The sequence below is a fragment of the Entelurus aequoreus genome, linkage group LG03, assembly GCF_033978785.1.
Source record: "Entelurus aequoreus isolate RoL-2023_Sb linkage group LG03, RoL_Eaeq_v1.1, whole genome shotgun sequence".
NCBI lineage: Eukaryota > Metazoa > Chordata > Actinopteri > Syngnathiformes > Syngnathidae > Entelurus > Entelurus aequoreus.
This window is the reverse complement of record NC_084733.1, coordinates 8923145-8943173: the sequence shown is the minus strand read 5'-3', so window position 1 is coordinate 8943173 and position 20029 is coordinate 8923145. Positions and strand designations below refer to the sequence as shown.

At 39.6% G+C, this 20029-nt stretch overlaps 2 protein-coding genes across 7 annotated transcripts; both read left to right on the top strand.

Annotated features, from left to right (window-relative positions):
• The first annotated feature begins 651 nt into the window (after positions 1–651).
• On the top strand, positions 652–4389 carry LOC133645415 (uncharacterized). 4 transcript variants are annotated; one of them, XM_062040243.1, is made up of 13 exons: positions 652–795; positions 1421–1584; positions 1729–1825; positions 1933–2065; positions 2282–2359; positions 2531–2634; positions 2727–2821; positions 2900–2980; positions 3114–3233; positions 3321–3369; positions 3476–3556; positions 3638–3705; positions 3776–4389. In XM_062040243.1, the coding sequence occupies exons 5-13, from the start codon at positions 2307–2309 to the stop codon at positions 3887–3889; spliced, it is 765 nt and encodes a 254-aa protein (XP_061896227.1). In that variant the 5' UTR covers positions 652–795; positions 1421–1584; positions 1729–1825; positions 1933–2065; positions 2282–2306; the 3' UTR covers positions 3890–4389. The 4 variants fall into 4 exon arrangements, with proteins under 4 accessions (XP_061896227.1, XP_061896225.1, XP_061896237.1 ...); XM_062040241.1 differs by lacking the exon at positions 1933–2065; XM_062040253.1 differs by lacking the exon at positions 1933–2065 and having other exon boundaries at positions 1421–1647.
• A 5242-nt stretch (positions 4390–9631) lies between these two features.
• LOC133645390 (coiled-coil domain-containing protein 28B-like) lies at positions 9632–19696 on the top strand. 3 transcript variants are annotated; one of them, XM_062040236.1, is made up of 7 exons: positions 9634–9807; positions 9918–10219; positions 14812–15075; positions 15205–15374; positions 16903–17057; positions 18524–18546; positions 18626–19694. In XM_062040236.1, exons 3-7 carry the CDS (start codon positions 14840–14842, stop codon positions 18678–18680), a joined length of 639 nt encoding a protein of 212 aa, XP_061896220.1. In that variant the 5' UTR covers positions 9634–9807; positions 9918–10219; positions 14812–14839; the 3' UTR covers positions 18681–19694. The 3 variants fall into 3 exon arrangements, with proteins under 3 accessions (XP_061896222.1, XP_061896221.1, XP_061896220.1); XM_062040238.1 differs by having other exon boundaries at positions 9632–10219; positions 14822–15075; positions 18626–19696; XM_062040237.1 differs by having other exon boundaries at positions 9632–10219; positions 14799–15075; positions 18626–19696.
• Positions 19697–20029: the final 333 nt, after the last annotated feature.

Below are 20029 nucleotides of genomic sequence, written 5' to 3'. Positions count from 1 at the left end.
TCAGTTTATTTCGAACATGCATACGATACAATGTCATTCATCACACATTTCCAGTTGTTTCATTACAGCACGTCCGAAAAGGAGTAGGAAGAAGCAGAGCTTATTTAATCCTACCCCTTTGCATACCACGGCAATGTTATCCAATTCCCTTGTTCTCTGTAACAGAACAGTGAACAAATAAATAATATACCATAGTACGCAAACAAATATTAAATACATAAATAATCTTTGTCTCAATAAAAAAATTAATTAAACTATTTCACTAATTTAACTAATCCTTTTTGTCTCATGGCATACTAGTACATTAATTTGTTGTTTTTAATTGAGATGGACCGCACACTGGTCTTCTAAAATGACAAGTGAGATGGTAATGGAATGTTGCAGGTTTGTATTGACAGTTGTTTTTTCTTCCAGTTACTGAAAATGATACTTTTATATATTTGATCTGCTTAAATGACTTGGCGTTGTCACGCCAATTTTCTTCCCATTACAAAAACGTTCCTAGCCCCCATTTACTTCCGGGGTCATTTCCGGTTACGTTATTTCCTCTTATGTACGTCATTTCCTCTTACTGCCCGTCGCTGGGTTTTTTTATTTTTTATAATATAGTCATTTCCTCTTACGTCATTGACAACTATCGATAGAATCGATAGAATCGATAGAATCCAAATCTCCTGAAAATGGTGGTGTCACTGAATGATATTCGTCTTTATCTTTCCCAGGGGACTTATGTCAAACACCAGCAGGCTTCGAAGCGGAGTGTTAGGGCCGCTGCTGGGAACTTCTGTCTTCGTGGTAACGTGCAAAAAATATTAATTAATATATAATACTGTTAAATGTCTGTACTACTTTAAATCAACATTATTGTTGAAACCATTTCACTAATATTAATTAATATATAATAATGTGAAATGTCTGTACTTTAAATCAACATTATTGTTGAAACCATTTCACTAATATTAATTAATATATAATACTGTTAAATGTCTGTACTACTTTAAATCAACATTATTGTTGAAACCATTTCACTAATATTCATTAATATATAATAATGTTAAATGTCTGTACTTTAAATCAACATTATTGTTGAAACCATTTCACTAATATTAATTCATATATAATACTGTTAAATGTCTGTACTACTTTAAATCACCATTATTGTTGAAACCATTTCACTAATATTAATTAATATATAATAATGTTAAATGTCTGTACTTTAAATCAACATTATTGTTGAAACCAGTTCACTAATATTATTTAATATATAATAATGTTAAATGTCTGTACTACTTTAAATCAACATTATTGTTGAAACCATTTCACTAATATTAATTAATATATAATACTGTTAAATGTCTGTACTTTAAATCAACATTATTGTTGAAACCATTTCACTACAATATTGTGTGTGTGTGTGTAGAAGAGGTCCTGTACCATGGGAACAGAAGGGTCCTTTGGACAGAGGAGGAGAAAGTGGCTGTGTTAACCGAAGCCCATGCAGGCTATTTTGGACCACGGAGGATGCAAGCGAAGATTGCTCCCCGGTTTTATTGGCGGTCCATCACACAGGACACATTGGATTGGGTGAGCAAGCTCCTAGAAGGAAGATATTTGCTTTTAATTTTTATTTTTAGTTGAAACACTCAGGTTAGTAGTTAGTAGTAGGTCGCAAAGTGTTGTTGAATCAAATCATATCTACAATATGTTTCCCTTTATTACTGCTTTTAGGTGCGCGCATGTCCTGACTGCCAGCACTTTGAAAAGTTAAAGACCGAGGCGCCTGAGCTGAAGCCCGTCAAGGTCGTATCACCTTGGTACATGGTTGGTGAGTGGCTTTATTCACACATCCCTCACCTTTTCACGCACAACTATACAAAAACTCAGTCTACATTCAAATATTTGCTAAACTGAGAACTGGAATTCATGCTCTAGGTGTGGACCTCTTTGGACCTGTGAAAAAGTCGTCTAAGGGGAACAGATATTGTCTCACTTTGACCGATTATTTCACCAAGTAGGATGAAGCAAGAACATTCCCAAAAAAGACAGCAGCCAAAGTGAAGAGGAGGTATTCTTTATATTTTGGTGTTTCACTTACCCATGGCCATAATCAGAAAGGGAAAAAGCCACTAAAGTGCATAATTTATATATATATATATATATATATATATATATATATATATATATATATATATATATATATATATATATATATATATATATATATATACAATTCTATTGTAATTATTAGTTGTACTAATATAATTTCTGTGGTGCCCCACAGGCCTTTAGGGACATTTTCTTTACTCATGGTTTGCCTGAAGTTATCCTCACTGACCAGGGCACTGAATTCAAGAAAGAGGTAACTAAATGGTGGTCTTTGACTATTGTACTCTAGGATTGTAATTCAGTCTGAATGTACTCACATGCTTGAATGCAATATTGAATTCTAACCACAACGTTACTGGTAAAATGTTTCATGATTGTCATATTGGTGATGACCAAGCCAGAACTCATTCCCTTGATGTTACAGAGTTATGGAGGTTATTCCAAACAATATGGTTAGGCTGGAGACCCTGGATGGAAAGCCCAAGCATATGATGACCCCGTATGCATCACTGAAACCTCTGCGCCCGAGTATGTCAAACTGAATGCTGTTTACAGGCATTTTTCTTCAGAGATCTTAATATCCCTCCCCTGTATCATAATATGCCTCCTCTCTCATTTAGGGACTCACCCTGGCTGGCCAAAGGATTCCCCTTCAGCCCCTGTGCTTCCAGGAGATGCTGAAATGCTGACTTCATCATCGGAGGAGGAAACTGAGGTACTTTTTCAGGAAAAAAGTGTTAATGTGTCCATACATGTAGCTTTCTAACTATTTGTATGATTGACACATGTCCAGTGTCATTGTTTCACGGACCATACATATGCTGGCCCCGCATCACCCTGGAAAAAGGAGCTGCACCCCGACCAGAAACAACTGGTAAGCAGGTTTCAAATTGAGTAAAATTTTGACATTGGAGCCAGTATATGATTAAAAATATATACATTTATTGCTTTGTGAAGTGGTCAAGGTTATCTTCAAGTCGAGTAATGTAAAATTTTCTCATGAACAGCTCGAGTATGTTTTGGCCTGCGATCGTCCAGCTATGGAACTGATCGTTAAAGAGGGAGGGGTGTGTTTAACCCGAGAAGAGTTTTGGTCTCTCGGGTTGTCCAGAGACATGGACTCCACGGTCAGTACTGTAACTGTTATGTTTGTTTCACTTGACTGCTTATTCCATGGATATGTATAACTTTGTTACATCTGTAATGTGATGAAGGATGGGAAATGCTTGCCTCCAGCTGGTTCAGGAAGCTGCTCAGAGACATGTAGGATTTCTTAGAGCTGCACAACAGAGGCTGCTTTTGGTCATTAAAAAATCTGATTCGATGGTTAATATAAAACCTCATGTTTTTGGATTCAAAACTGTTCCAGGGCAAAGATGTCTTCATTGCCAACATGTATATTGTACCAACGTGGAAGCACAAAGACGTCGATCCAATGTCAAGCCTTCCAGTGAGTACAATGAAATTTGAATGATAATAACTACACTAATCTGAAATTTCTTTCTAAAATATTCATAAATGTTTACTACAGAGGGATGCACATCTAAAGGATGCACTCCTCTTCCCAGCGTGGAGCAAGCACAACATTACCTTCTCTGTGTAAGTGTTGAAAAGAAAAATACTGGAGATATTGTCATGACGCGGAGTCGAACCCACATTTCCTCTGCAGCTGGAGCTGCAGGCACCTCTGCTAACCCCTCTGCTGGCAGCATGCTCAGACACGCCTCTGCTCGTGCTGAGCACAACACGCCCACACAGCAACAAGCCTGCAAGCAATCAATGATCAGCGCACCTGGACTTGACGAGGGGGAGCGGCATAAAGACCAGCGGACCTGAGGAACCTTTGCCAGAACGTCGCTCCGTGATCGTGCCTTGTCACTCCATACCCATCCGGATTCCTGACTGCTCTCCCTGATCCACGGCCTCCCTGCTCGGAACCAGACCACTAGTGATGGGTTGATGAGGCCTCATTAAGCGTTTCGACACATTGCAAAACTGTATTGTAGTGATGGGTTGATGAGGCCTCATGAAGCGTTTCGACACATTGCAAAACTGTATTGATACTGTGTCGATACTGTGTCACTAAATACTGACATCTGCTGGACATTAAAAATCCCTACAGGCAACCTATGGACCGACTCAACTGACACTGATTTTATGACCTAGTATATACAATAATATAAACCAAGTCATTGTATTTCATTTAGGATTATTTCATATCTTCATTTAAATAAAAATATATTTTTATCTTTTTTAGATACAGTCAAATAATGTGAACATGTATCATGACTAGGATGGTAAAGGTGGGGATTGAACCCCAGTAACCGATTGCTGGCACGGCCACGCTACCAACTTCGCCACGCCGTCATTCCTGTACCTTCTCTAGTAACAGTAGTGATGGGTCCACACAGATGCATCGGCGCATGCGTCGAGCTCATAGAGCGAAACCCTGTGTCGGTGCGCGTACCGCTTTTAGAAAGTCACGTGACCGATCATGAGCTGCTTTGGTCACGTGACCGATACGCGAACTGTATCGCACTGACGCCTCCTCTGTGCCCTGTGAGCAACGTTCCCTCTAAGGTGCGCGCCTGCGCAATTGCGCAGTGCTCAAGCGTCCTCCGCGCACACCGTGCGCCGCACAGCCAATATATGCCGCGCACCAAATCAAACCCATCTGAATTCTAAACAAAATAAACACATTTATTCTGTGTAATTTTGAAATGCAACTTTGAGTGACAGTGACAACAAGCGGCCCTAACGGTGTTCGTCAACAACACGCATTGCGCCGCTTCCTAATAAACACAGTTTGGCGCGCAGGCGTCAGTGCGATACAGTTCATGAGCGGTCACGTGACCAGAACAGCGCATGAGCGGTCACGTGACCAAAACAGCTCGTGTTCGGTCACGTGACTTTCTAAAAGCGATACGCGCACCGACACAGGGTATCGCTCTATGAGCTCGACGCATGCGCCGATGCATCGGTGTTGCCGGACCCATCACTACTGTATTGATACTGTGTCGATACTGTGTCACTAAATACTGACATCTGCTGGACATTAAAAATCCCTACAGGCAACCTATGGACCGACTCAACTGACACTGATTTTATGACCTAGTATATACAATAATATAAACCAAGTCATTGTATTTCATTTAGGATTATTTCATATCTTCATTTAAATAAAAATGTATTTTTATCTTTTTTAGATACAGTCAAATAATGTGAACATGTATCATGACTAGGATGGTAGAAGGTGGGGATTGAACCCCAGTAACCAGCAACCCTCCGATTGCTGGCACGGCCACTTTACCAACTTCGCCACGCCGTCATTCCTATACCTTCTCTAGTAACATGATGGGTCCACACAGATGCATCGGCGCATGCGTCGAGCTCATAGAGCGAAACCCTGTGTCGGTGCGCGTACCGCTTTTAGAAAGTCACGTGACCGATCATGAGCTGCTTTGGTCACGTGACCGATACGCGAACTGTATCGCACTGACGCCTCCTCTGTGCCCTGTGAGCAAAGTTCCCTCTAAGGTGCGCGCCTGCGCAATTGCGCAGTGCTCAAGCGTCCTCCGCGCACACCGTGCGCCGCACAGCCAATATATGCCGCGCACCAAATCAAACCCATCTGAATTCTAAACAAAATAAACACATTTATTCTGTGTAATTTTGAAATGCAACTTTGAGTGACAGTGACAACAAGCGGCCCTAACGGTGTTCGTCAACAACACGCATTGCGCCGCTTCCTAATAAACAGTTTGGCGCGCAGGCGTCAGTGCGATACAGTTCATGAGCGGTCACGTGACCAGAACAGCTCATGAGCAGTCACGTGACCAAAACAGCTCGTGTTCGGTCACGTGACTTTCTAAAAGCGATACGCGCACCGACACAGGGTATCGCTCTATGAGCTCGACGCATGCGCCGATGCATCGGTGTTGCCGGACCCATCACTAGTGCGCGGCATATATTGGCTGTGCGGCGCACGGTGTGCGCGGAGGACGCTTGAGCACTGCCCAATTGCGCAGGCGCGCACCTTAGAGGGAACGTTGCTCACAGGGCACAGAGGAGGCGTCAGTGCGATACAGTTCGCGTATCGGTCACGTGACCAAAGCAGCTCATGATCGGTCACGTGACTTTCTAAAAGCGGTACGCGCACCGACACAGGGTTTCGCTCTATGAGCTCGACGCATGCGCCGATGCATCTGTGTGGACCCATCACTACTGTTACTAGAGAAGGTATAGGAATGACGGCGTGGAAAAGTTGGTAGAGTGGCCGTGCCAGCAATCGGAGGGTTGCTGGTTACTGGGGTTCAATCCTCACCTTCTACCATCCTAGTCACGATACATGTTCACATTATTTGACTGTATCTAAAAAAGATAAAAATATATTTTTATTTAAATGAAGATATGAAATAATCCTAAATGAAATACAATGACTTGGTTTATATTATTGTATATACTAGGTCATAAAATCAGTGTCAGTTGAGTCGGTCCATAGGTTGCCTGTAGGGATTTTTAATGTCCAGCAGATGTCAGTATTTAGTGACACAGTATCGACACAGTATCAATACAGTTTTGCAATGTGTCGAAACGCTTCATGAGGCCTCATCAACCCATCACTACCGCGCACCAAATCAAACCCATCTGAATTCTAAACAAAATAAACACATTTATTCTGTGTAATTTTGAAATGCAACTTTGAGTGACAGTGACAACAAGCGGCCCTAACGGTGTTCGTCAACAACACGCATTGCGCCGCTTCCTAATAAACACAGTTTGGCGCGCAGGCGTCAGTGCGATACAGTTCATGAGCGTTCACGTGACCAGAACAGCTCATGAGCGGTCACGTGACCAAAACAGCTCGTGTTCGGTCACGTGACTTTCTAAAAGCGATACGCGCACCGACACAGGGTATCGCTCTATGAGCTCGACGCATGCGCCGATGCATCGGTGTTGTCGGACCCATTACTACAGACCACGCTGCCCTGCTCTTGCCCACGACCTCTTGCCTGTCCATGAACTGCCTCTTCGCCTTGCCCCTTTGGATAATGACGAAAGATACAACCAACATTTGCTGACAACAACTCATGGTAACATTTACATTACTAATATTACACACAGTCAACACTCATTCACTTTGAGTAGCATACACACGCCACATATTCTTCAAAGGTTTAAAATAAACCTTGAAAACAGCAGTTCTGCCCTGGTTGTCGCCTCCTTCCCTTCTCTGATACACAACAGATATCTTATAATTCTTGTGCAATTACATTATTTATGCCTCTTTCTGCATTGACCATTACAGGTGTTGAGGCCGGCAAAGAGAGAAATTCTCTTGCTGGACTCTCAGTTTGCCCTTTGGCCATCTGGTTTTGGTGATGAGGTGTACAGAGCCATCTTTAGGTCCCTTTATAATAATCCTGGCCACAGTTCCATTTTGGCCACTTTTTGTTCCAGCCATGTTCTGGTTTTGGCTATGGTTCTGTTCTAGCCGTCTTTCCCTTCCCCGCTATGCTCATGTTTTAGACATGTTCTTCTTTCGGCTATGTTCCCATTCTAGCCATGTTCCAGTGGTGTGCTACAGGGGTCTCCAACCACAGAGTCATGGACCAGTACTGGTGAAACGTGATTTTGTTCATGCTTTGGCAGTGTTCTAATAGAATTTTCACTTGTTTATTTACAATTTGTCTTCATGTTTTAATATGCCAAGTGGCTTATTGCATTTTATTTTATTCACATTTGGCTTTTTTACTGCAGGAGCATTGCGCAGCACATTGTCCCAGGAAGCTGGAGTGAGCTCACTGGAAAAGACATGCAGGTAATAGGTTTACTCTTTAAAATATAAATGTCTTGTAGTAAACCCAAAGGCTGTATACATTTTCATGGTGCTAATGTGTATTACCAGGAGATCCCACGCCAGACCTCTGGGAATGACTGTGGTGTTTTCATGCTCATGGTAAGTTGAGCATTTTTAAAGAAGAAGAGTAGGTTAAACTTCCCCCACAATGATGTGAAACACAGTATCAAATTACAAAAATATTTGGTTGCAATTATTGCTTCCAGAGATATTCCTATCCATCACATTTCCAGTATTGATGTTGACGGCTCTTTTCATCAATTTAGTAGATTATTACAAAGTAGAGAAATATTTTTTTCATTACACAATTATTACATGTGCTCAGAAAAATGACTATTTTCTATTTTTAGTACTCCCTCTGGCTCTGTACGGACACTACTTTTCACTACAGTGTGGTAAGTATTTAGATATTTAAAAGATTTCAAAATAAGAGAGGTAAAAATAATGAACTCGTTGTTATATCTGCTCTCGCTGGACATGCTTTCAATCCGGCGTTGGTGGTGTGTCCTTCTAATGGAGCGCTTTGGCATTGAAGGGTAGGACAACTTCTTGAAATATCTGATGTATTGTTTATCATGATTAGTAACTGCCTGTGATGAGGTGGCGACTTGTCCAGGGTGTACCCTGCCTTCCGCCCGAATGCAGCTGAGATAGGCTACAGCGACCCCAAAAAGGGACAAGCGGTAGAAAATGGATGGATGGATTAGTAACTGTAATCTGAAGAGCTTTTCTTCAATTTCCCCAAAGGCATGGCCAGAGGTTCTGTTATTGGACAGACAAGGCGAGCGGCCTATTGCAGGGCATTCTTCAGCCAGTCTTTAGGGTATCCAGAAACTCAGTCCAGGCCATCGACTGCATCATCAAAGATTAACTGAATACAGTACTGGTATGCCATGACACAAAAGTGAATACATTGTATCATACCTATGTTGCTCCATAAAAAAAAAATGATTGGAGAAATATGTAAGCTGGGGGAAAAATAACTGGTTCAAAAATAATAATCTAATAACCTTTATTGGTTTGTACCTTGATGTGGTTTAAGAGCTTTTCACTATAACATGTCTACTTCTGAGGTGACCACCACTTGTGATTATAATTGACGCTTTGTTCTTTATCTGTGTTCCCCATTCTTTAGGTGCAGCTCGTGCAATGTTTGGAACAAAACATTTGTAAACAATAAAAAAACATTTTACATTGCAGTTTTTTGCCTCATTTTAAAGTCTTGAAGAAATACCCAAGATTTGTCTTTATTATTATGTTGTTATTCTAAATATTGTCGTTTGTCTGACCACGGGTCATCTGACTTCACTGAGGTACATATGTGCACATAAATGTCATTTTAATTTAGTTCACTTACACAGAGAACTAAAAAAAACTGAATTTAACAAATAAATTTAGTTTTAATATAGTTTAATAATGTTGATTGATAATTAATTAACTTATTGTACACTGTTATTAATTTCCGCATATGTCCACGAGTCAAATGTGCAGTCAGGAATATCCTCAAATTAATTTGTCAGATTAATACTTGTCCGATTAATACAGATGTTTTGTTAACGCTGTATTATAAGAAAGAGTCAAACGAAGTGCTATCGATCGCTGTCAAAGACGTAAGAGGAAATGACGTAAGCTGAAATGACCCCGGAAGTAAATGGGGGGTAGGAAGGTTTTTGTAATGGGAAGAAAATTGGCGTGACGGCGTGTTTTTAGCTGCAAATGCCCTCTGGGCCCCACTTTGGACAAAGCTGCGTTAGGAACAATGCAACCGGAAAATAATTAAATGAACTGACCAATCAGCATTGATGTAGTTGAACGCTGAGTAAGCGGTTTTTACCTGGAAGGTACGTAGTCTGAGCCATAAACAATTCATACGGGAGTAATTTTATTGTGTAATTTGCTTTGGCCAGCAAGTGGCTAATTATGTAATAAGTCTAGCTTTGCTCCGTTGCAGTGGCTTTCGATAACGACTACGGAGGGCCACGAAGTCACCGCAAAAGGTTTCTTTGTACCTGTCAGACAAACACCAGGGTTATTTAGGCCACTTCATGGACTGTCCCTTTAAGAGGATAAAGCCTGCGGCTGCGCAGTGAGCGTCGCTCAGCTCAGCCGCGCTATAACATTATTGACGGGGACGTTGTAACTAAAGACACAATCAGCGTGTTTGTTATTTTTTTATACTTATAAATGTAGAAAATTACATTGTGAGAAATGTAATTCTTCGACCTGTCAATTCTTCAGTCTGTTTCTGTTTCGGTAAGTGTCATTTGTTTCTTTTGCGGTCGATATATGTTTGCATTGAATTTCTGTTTAATGCCAGTTACACTCCAGCGTAATAAGTCCAGGACACAAAGCATATTTTGTGAAATAAGTTCCAATTGCGTGTGTGTCAAGTGGCCATGTGTGTTTGTGGTTAAACGTTATTATTACTGGGACTGCAGCTACTGTAATGGCGACATCACAGCAGCGCCAATGCAGTGAGTGTTATTGCCCTGAGCGTCTTGTCGAAATAAACTCCCACAACTAGCATGAAGGAGAAAACTGGAGCAAAAACACAACAATTATCTGTGCAGAAATACTCCAGTGGCAAATAGAAGCACACATGGTTTTTATGTACTAATTCTGCCTATTCAGAAGTAATAGTGCTTTGTTTTGATCACAATAAGACCGTTGTTATTTATAAAAAAGGAGGTTAAAGACACACCTTTTAATATTTTCTATTGTATGTATTGCTATTATTCATACTAGTATTCTCTCAATATTATATTTTAATCAATTTAATCAATATTATTTATATTTTATTTTTACATATATCCTATTATATATCACAGAGTATTTTTTATTTCATTTTTATTTTTTAGATGGTGTTAATTTGAGTTATTCTTCCATGTTTTGTTATTGTATGTGTGTGCGTGTATGCTTGTATGTTTTCATCTCTTCTTTTTTTTCTGTAAAGCACTTTGAGTTGCCACTTGCCCGTGCATGAAAAGTGCTATATAGATGTAGTTTGCAGTGGTGTTGATCTGCCTGTATTGCACATTTTTCCAATTAAGTTCATTAGGGCTTTAAAGAATTATGCAATTTGTTATTCTTATAGCCAGGTCTGTGTGCTTATTTTCGTACCTGACGGTTTCGGCAACATCTGTGGCCTTCCTTAGAGGTCGTCACGTAAAAATGTGTTTGGACTTTTGTTTGTATTTTTTACTTTTGAATTTTTTTATTAAATACAATTAATTAAATGTATTTCATGAAATTGGGTTCGGGGGGTGTTGGTCATAAAGGGTAGGCGGGGTGAATGCCATCATCATCTAATTTGCAAAATTAGCCATGACACAAAAGTTTGTGTTTGTGTGTGATCGAATAAACTGCCGTTTTTGAGTTGTGTCATTCAAAATGTGTGACATTACAACATGAAGTTATTGACTTACAAGTGTAGGTTAATTTTGTTCAAAAAAGGCCCCCCCCAAAAAAATATTCATGATGTTTTCTGGGATCCACATACTGATTTTAACGCTGGCTGGTGTACATGTTATACAGTATATGAACAGATGTGTTCTAATGCAGGGGTTCTCAACTTTTTTGACCCCACTCAAATTTTCACACTGAATTAGTTATCTAACTCCTGATTTTAATCGTATTCAATAGTTATATCTAACCTAATTACAGTTTGATATGAAACCACGTGTTGATCACAAAGATGATCTATTTAACATATAAATCTTAGACTTAGGTCAGGCTGATTAGAAAAATAAGTACTAACCAAATATACTGCAAAAGAAGGGACTCATAAACATATATTTATGTCCAATTATGTTGTGCTGAAATAAACCAAATTGATGATGAATATTTCTTAACTGAATAGTCAATAAAATGAAAGTGCAAATTAAAATAGAGCTTCACCACATTAGTTATAATTTTTGCGCTTAAGAAACTTCTCTATGACTTTAGCTCCAGGCTTCTTCTGTTTGATATTGTCATTACTGCCACAAGTGGTGTAAAAGTGTATTACAACCAGTGTTGGGTTAGTTACTGAAAACCAGTAACTAGTTACAGTTACTAGTTACTTCATTTCAAAAGTAACTGAGTTACTAACTCAGTTACTTAAACCAAAAAGTAATGCGTTACTGTGAAAAGTAACTATTTAGTTACTTATTTTTTTTAAAGCTCCCATTAATGCCCTTTTAGCCTTCATGTCAGTACTTTTATTGCACTGGAGAATAATACAATCTGTTGATCAACTTGACATGCATTTGCATCACTGAACTCTGCTAAGCAATGTGGTCTACATACAACACACAAAGACAAAGATATGTTACAAAGGCCAATTTGTTTCTAGCCAAAACAAATTGACAAAACTATTTTAAATAGCTGCAACATAACATACATATGTAACAAACCATGCATAATAACAGCATAGCTGTAAAGCAAGAAAGGCACACACTACATACACAAAGCCTAACCAGGCATTTTTTCCTCAAGGAATTCTGACACAAAATCATGTCTGAAGCCCAGAACACTCTACACATTTCCCCAGTTTTACTTTAGAGATAAGGAAAGATTGGCCTGGCCCACTAGGATCCCTCTTTATGTTTGTGAACTTTATAGTCTATACATTTAGAGTGATGTGATAATCAAACACTCTAGAAGTCTAGAATGAAAGAGTATATATGAGAATTGACAGCAACGTTCTTTCTAAGGTGCAATTGCGCACTGCTCAAGCGTCCTCTGCGCACGGCAAATCTATGCCACGCACAAAATCAAATAAAAAAATAAGCGCATAACAATATTCGACACACGGACACGACAGAGAAAACACTTTTCGTCATCATTGTTCAAATATTGTAACGTCTGTCGAGACGTTTTGAGGACATGGATTCCATCCATCACTTTACTGAGCAAAACTCTTTATTGTCGGCCATAAACAGATCTCCAAAACATTAGTAAAAAAAATTATATCTAGCAAAAGTGGTCATTTTCTGCAGTACAAACCAGACCAAAAGCAACTTTGTTATATGAACAGCAGCCGCTCGCTCTTTCTCACTTGCGCCAACACATGCACATATGGCACTTAGCCAGTGATGCGTTTACAGCCACACAAAAAGTCGGACAACTCCAACACCACACATAAAGTGTCATTCCAGGTCGTTACACTATGATTTACCAATCAAATGTGTGCTTATTCTAGTGTCATTTATTAGGAATCTTAATTTATAAATATTAATCATTAAATGCTGTTAGTATATTAAATACATACTAATAAAAATATATTTTTTACAAACAGGAAGTTGCAGGAATGTACACATGATCCCCTGCTTACATCTCATTGTGCAACATGTGAATGTTTTATTGGGAACTAAATGCAATGTCTGAAAGGGGTACAAATTATTTCCAAAGCAGGACCTCCACCCGGACAAACAATAAAAGTACACAGTTCATGAAAAACAATATTTGTTGTTATTGTCATTGTAAGTGGGCCTAAACACTTATATTAAGAAATAGAAATGACTGCTGTCATTTGATTATAATAATAAGAGAATGTTGTCTGTCTATCTGTGTTGGCCCTGCGATGAGGTGGGGACTTGTCCAGGGTGTACCCCGCCTTCCGCCCGAATGCAGCTGAGATAGGCTCCAGCACCCCCGTGACCCCAAAAGGGACAAGCGGTATAAAATGGATGGGTGGATGGAGATGTAACTTGTTATTTAGTCAGGTTTGGGACAGGTGTGCTGCTGGTTTAGCCACGGTGTGCATGTCTGATGTTGCTCACATGGGCTCCACTGAATGCTCAGGGAGTTTTTGCGTTTGCTCACACACATGAACAATTAGAGGGAACATTGATTGACAGAGTGTGTACCTTCAGTGCTGAATGATGAGCAGAGGCAGAGTTAATCCTTAAGTGGTGGTGGTGGAGGGAAAGTGGCATCGGAGTCTCTGTCTCTCTTTACTAGCTACGTCAAAGCATGTTGCTTATGTAGCTTGTTTCAGCAGATTTGAATTGCTGTTTTGGGCAGTAGATGGGATCTTTGATCCAAAGCACAATTTACATTTAACTAAAATGTTCTTTTCTTTGTGCTCGACAAAAGAAAAGTAGTGAAAATATCTACATGTTAACAAACTCGACTTCTGGCTCCGCCATGATCAGACACGCCCCCCCCACTCACACCCACACCCAGACACACACAGAGCGCAGGTCTCTCTTCCTCGGCTTGAGACACAAGAAGAATCAGAACTACGACACTGAAGCGCTCCGATAAAACACACTTTATACTACATAAAAAGTAACGTAAAATAACGCAGTAACGCATCATGTAGTAACGGTAACTGAGTTACTGAATATAAAAAATAACGCGTTAGATTACTAGTTACCGCCGAAACTAACGGCGTTACAGTAACGCGTTACAGTAACGCATTACAAAGTAACGCGTTAGTCCCAACACTGATTACAACTGAGTACCGCTGCGGCCCATACAGACCACAGCTGAGAAACAGATCTTTTTTGGGGGCCCCATGGTTAAGAAACACTGTTCTAATGCATGAGCAAGTGAGCTGTGGTATGTGCGTAAGAGGTTAAACAGAGTTACCATGCCATCTGCTGTACAGGGTTGGAAGGACAAACGCACTTAATCAACCAAAAATGCACCTCAAATCCTTCTGTGGTGGTCCAAATGTAATTGTTCATAAATAAATAAATGTTGGGAAACCTTGGCTCTTGTATCAGACTGAACTGTGTTTTAACATTTCCCATATTGATCTGACTGTAAGACCACCCTGGATATAAGACCACTTTTCCTTTCAGGTATGTTTGTGTGTGGTAAAAAAAAACAATTTTAAATCCAGATTTCAATATCAGAGCTCCACAGGAAGACGTGACGTCGGTGATGGAGGACAAGCGCAAGAAGCGCAGCCCCAAGGTGTCCCTCCCGCAGCCCCCTCCTCCGCCCATCAACCCACGCAAGCTCTCTGCCCTGCCAGCCAGCAAAAGCGCCACCTTCTCTCTCGGCCTGCCGCAGCCGCCGTCCCCGAAAAACCGAGGGAAGTACAAAAGGTCAGTGGGGGCGGCAGGTCAGCCCAAAGAGGTGTTTGCTGGTGTCGTCGCTCCACCGAAGACCGCCAGGTAGATGAGCCCTGTTTAACACAGCATGCTTGTGTGCAGGTTTTATGCGGGTGTGGTACTTTGCCCTCATTGCAGGCCGCACTCATGCAGCACCATATTATTATTTTTCTATGATTACTTTCTTAACAGGACTCATAAGGAGAAGCCCCGGGCCCCCCAGCCCGCAGGGCCCAGTAAAGTGGTCCAGTCCTCGCCGCTGCAGCACTCCTTCCTTACAGATGTGTCTGATGTGAGAGAGATGGAGGGAGGCCTCCTAAACCTCCTCAACGACTTTCACTCGGGGAAACTGCAGGCGTTTGGTAAATGCTCACTGTACGGACAGTGGTATATGACCTAATATAGGACATTATATAACCTATGGCGTGATGTAATACATGACAACATAATGAATGGCGTTATATGATGTATGACGTAATATGAATATAACATAAAAAATGATAACATATGAATGAAATAGTATATGATGACAATAAATGATGTGATGTAACCACTAGGCCACCTACTCAGTGGCCTGAGATTGGTAGGTTGTGAGTTCAAACCCCGGCCGAGTCATACCAAAGACTATAAAAATGGGAGCCATTACCTCCCTGCTTGGCACTCAGCATCAAGGGTTGGAATTGTGGGTTAAATCACCAAAAATGATTCCCGGGCGCGGCACCGCTGCTGCCCACTGCTCCCCTCACCTCCCAGGGGGTGCTCAAGGGGATGGGTCAAATGCAGAGGACAAATTTCACCACACCTAGTGTGTGTGTGACAATCATTGGTACTTTAACTTTAACATATGACGTTAAATGATATCAGATAACATAACATATGATGATATAGTATTTCACTAAAAAACATGACCATATAATAATGTAGGAAGATAATGAAGTTAGGACAATATATGGTGACATAAAATGAAGTAATATATGACAATATAGGAAAACTAATATATGATGACATAATGTAGGATAACTAATATATGTGATATACATAGTATATGACAACATAATATATTACAACTACTATGTGATGACAATATATCATGACATGATATGACAGGATATTTCACGATGTAATATCCATCCATCCATCCATTTTCTACCGCTTGTCCCTTCCGGGGTCGCGGGAGGTCCTGGAGCCTATCTCGAAGGAAACTGGCCACTCTACCGGTTGGTAGACTGGCCGTGCCAGCAACTTGAGGGTTCCAGGTTTCGAGTCACTGCCGTTGTGTCCTTGGGCAATACACATTACCTACCTGTTCACAGTGCCACCCACACTGGTTTAAATGTAACTTAGATATTGGGTTTCACTATGTAAAAGCGCTTTGAGTCACTAGAGAAAAGCGCTATAGAAATATAATTCACTTCACTTCCAATTCATAATATATGACTACATTATATATATATATGGTGTGATATAATATTATGATAATATATGAGAAATAGGATATATTACAGTACATGAAGTAATATAATATATAACGACATATTAAATGATGACATATAAATTACATTATATATGATGTGATATAGTATATTATGATGTAACATATGACTTAATATAATTTAGGACATTATATATGCTGATATAATGTAGGACGATATGTAAGACAATATGATGTATGAAGTAATATAATATAGGACAACTAATATGTGACAACATCATGTATGACGACCAAGCAACATAGAACGACAAATATGACGACATGGGATGAAATAATATAATATAATATAGGACGACTACTATGTGATGAGATAATATATGAGGTGATATATTTGATGACACAATACATGACGACATAAAAAATGACGTGATGTCAAGAGTTTCTGTCTTGTGTCGCAGGTAAGGTGTGTTCCTTCGAGCAGCTGGAGCACGTGCGTGAGATGCAGGAGAAGTTGGCGCGACTTCACTTCAGCCTGGACAGCCATGTGGAGGAGCTCTCGGAGGACCAGAGGAAGTGCGCCTCTGACCACAACCTGGAACACCTGCTGTGCAATGTAAGCACTAGGGGTGTGGGAAAAAATCGATTCGAATTCGAATCGCGATTCTCACGTTGTGCGATTCAGAATCGCTTCTCATTTTTAAAAAATCTATTTTTTATCTATTTATTTTTTTAAATTAACCAATCCAACAAAACAATACACAGCAATACCATAACAATGCAATCCAACTCCAAAACCAAACCCGACCCAGCAACACTCAGAACTGCAATAACAGAGCAATTGAGAGGAGACACAAACACGACACAGAACAAACCAAAAGTAATGAAACAAAAATGAATATTATCAACAACAGTATCAATATTAGTTAAAATTTCAACATAGCAGTGATTAAAAATCTCTCATTGACATTATCATTAGACATTTATAAGAAATTAAAAAAGAAAAATAGTGTCACAGTGGCTTACACTTGCATCACATCTCATAAGCTTGACAACACACTGTGTCCAATATTTTCACAAAGATAAAATAAGTCATATTTTTGGTTCATTTAATAGTTAAAACAAATGTACATTATTGCAATCAGTTGATAAAACATAGTCCTTTACAATTATAAAAGCTTTTTACAAAAATCTACTACTCTGCTTGCATGTCAGCAGACTGGGGTAGATCCTGCTGAAATCCTATGTATCGAATGAATAGAGAATCCTTTTGAATCGGGAAAATATCGTTTTTGAATCAAGAATCGCGTTGAATCGAAAAAAAAAAAAGATTTTGAATCGAATCGTGACCCCAAGAATCGATATTGAATCGAATCGTGGGACACCCAAAAATTCGCAGCCCTAGTAAGCACGTCACCTCTTTACTGTATGTCAACGCCAGGTCCGATTTACTTCCATATCATCAGCATTCAAAATATATTACTTGGTATTTTTAACTAACAATATTTTTGTCTTACTATGATAAAGGTAATGGTTTAGATTTTTCCAACATGATTATCGGTTTACATCACAGTTCAACACGTCAAGAAAGGAGTAAAAAGCAGAGTTTATTAATCCTATAAAAGTCTGAGAAATTACTGATTGATTTTCAATAATTGTATATGCAGACTTTACAATATTGATAATAATAACAATAATAAAAACACATGTTAAGATATTCAACAGTCAACTGCCATTTGGTAGCTACAGTGGAAAGTGCATCATCCAATTAATCCCCTTCTTACTGTATATATTGTTGTCTTGTCATTTCCATTTACGGGATGTTCCACTCTGGTCAGAAAATAAATGTATAAATATTCCTGCTAGGAAAAACAATTAGGCTGTCACGGGAAGCTCATTAAATATTTACCCAGAGCTGAAAAACACTATGGAGGAGCGCTTGTTATTCCATATTAGTGTCAGTGGTTTTATTAAGCATAGTCGGATCAGATGATTGAAATATTGCTGAGCAAGCACATTGAATCATCAGTTTGGTGCCAACTTATAGTCCTGTCTAACTTTAGTTTTTTCCTTCTGCCACAGTTGGAGGAGCTCAGCACCTCCATGTATCCTTTTCTTGTTTTGTTTCATTTCCATCTAAAAATTCATGAATGAGGTTTGAATATTTAACATGCGAATGTTCAGACAAAAGCTCCACTTGGCTGAGAACCAGGAACTGCCCAAGACATCTGCTCCCTGATGGAGGACGCAGAAATCCCTGCAGAACAGGTTGCCATGGCGATCCTCCCCACAGCCGCCCTTGTAACACAATGGACACGTAGGAACAAACCAGTTGAATGCATTTCTTCTTCTTCAATCTATTTTGCAATGCAAAATGAGGAACAGACATTCATTTGTTGTATGATACATTTAAAAATCTCTGCTGAGATTTTAAAGCAAGAGGACAGTGTCTAGAATTGTACCTAGAAATGTGCGGAATCTTCCAATTATTTTTACAAGGATTTTTTTCTGGATATAAAAAAATGGCAGCTATTTCCAAATGTTATTGAATTGCATCTGTGAGATCATGTTCAATATGAAATGTGTTCCTAGACAATACTTTGAAGTTAGTACTGGCAGAGGAATCTCGCTTTATAAACATAACTGGGATTTAAAAAACAGAACTACAAGGCAATATTTAACATATTGTGTTACTGTTGTCTATGGCGACGGATTTTACTGTACATGTGACAAATAAAGATCACTCTTCCAATACTAGAGCTGTATTAGAAATTCACAATCAAATATAATGAATAGCATGTTTATATAATGATATATATACATACTCAATGTCTTTGCTTCGGCGTTATATAATGTTCCCGCTGATTCTGAATTTTCTACTTAGGAATTGATTCCTATACTATTGCAATTAAATTTTTTTTTATGCTAACATTTATTCCTTTTCCTAACCGTCATAAAGCAGTGCTATCCAACTGACGGCCCGGGGGCCAAATCCAGCTCGTATATGACACCACACCGGCCCCTGAGTTCTGTTCAAAATTTGGGAGATGAACATTTTTACAGATAATTCCTAAAAACATTAGTGTTGCTGTTAAATAGAGAAACTTGGACCACTGCAAACACATTGGCAGATCCCTGCATTGACATTTTAACCTTACGAGCCAACATAGAACACTGGGGGCCAAACTTATGATTTAAATAACTGAGGCGTTCCTCAAGGCACTCCTTAAAGTCCTCCCCCTTTTGGCAGTTAATTTTTTTGTATTGTGATTTATGTAACTAAGGTGCAGCGTGTTTACTTCAGATGCAGTCAGTTGTCATTTGTCCAACTTCTTTAGTTATACGAGTGGTGTAGGAGCCATTTAAGGCATCTTTATTTTTGTGTTGGCATTACTTTCTTTTGTCACTAGGTGGCGGGCATTTTGGTTGAGCAGAGCAGGGGGGAAGGCATATGTAGGAGCACAGGTGAGCCAAACGAGGAAGGACTCAGGTGTGGGAGCACAAACCGTTCTTACCAGCAGCAGACAACAGCACACAGCAACAGGCAGGAGAACAAATAACACAATATTGTAATGTTGTGAAAATGGG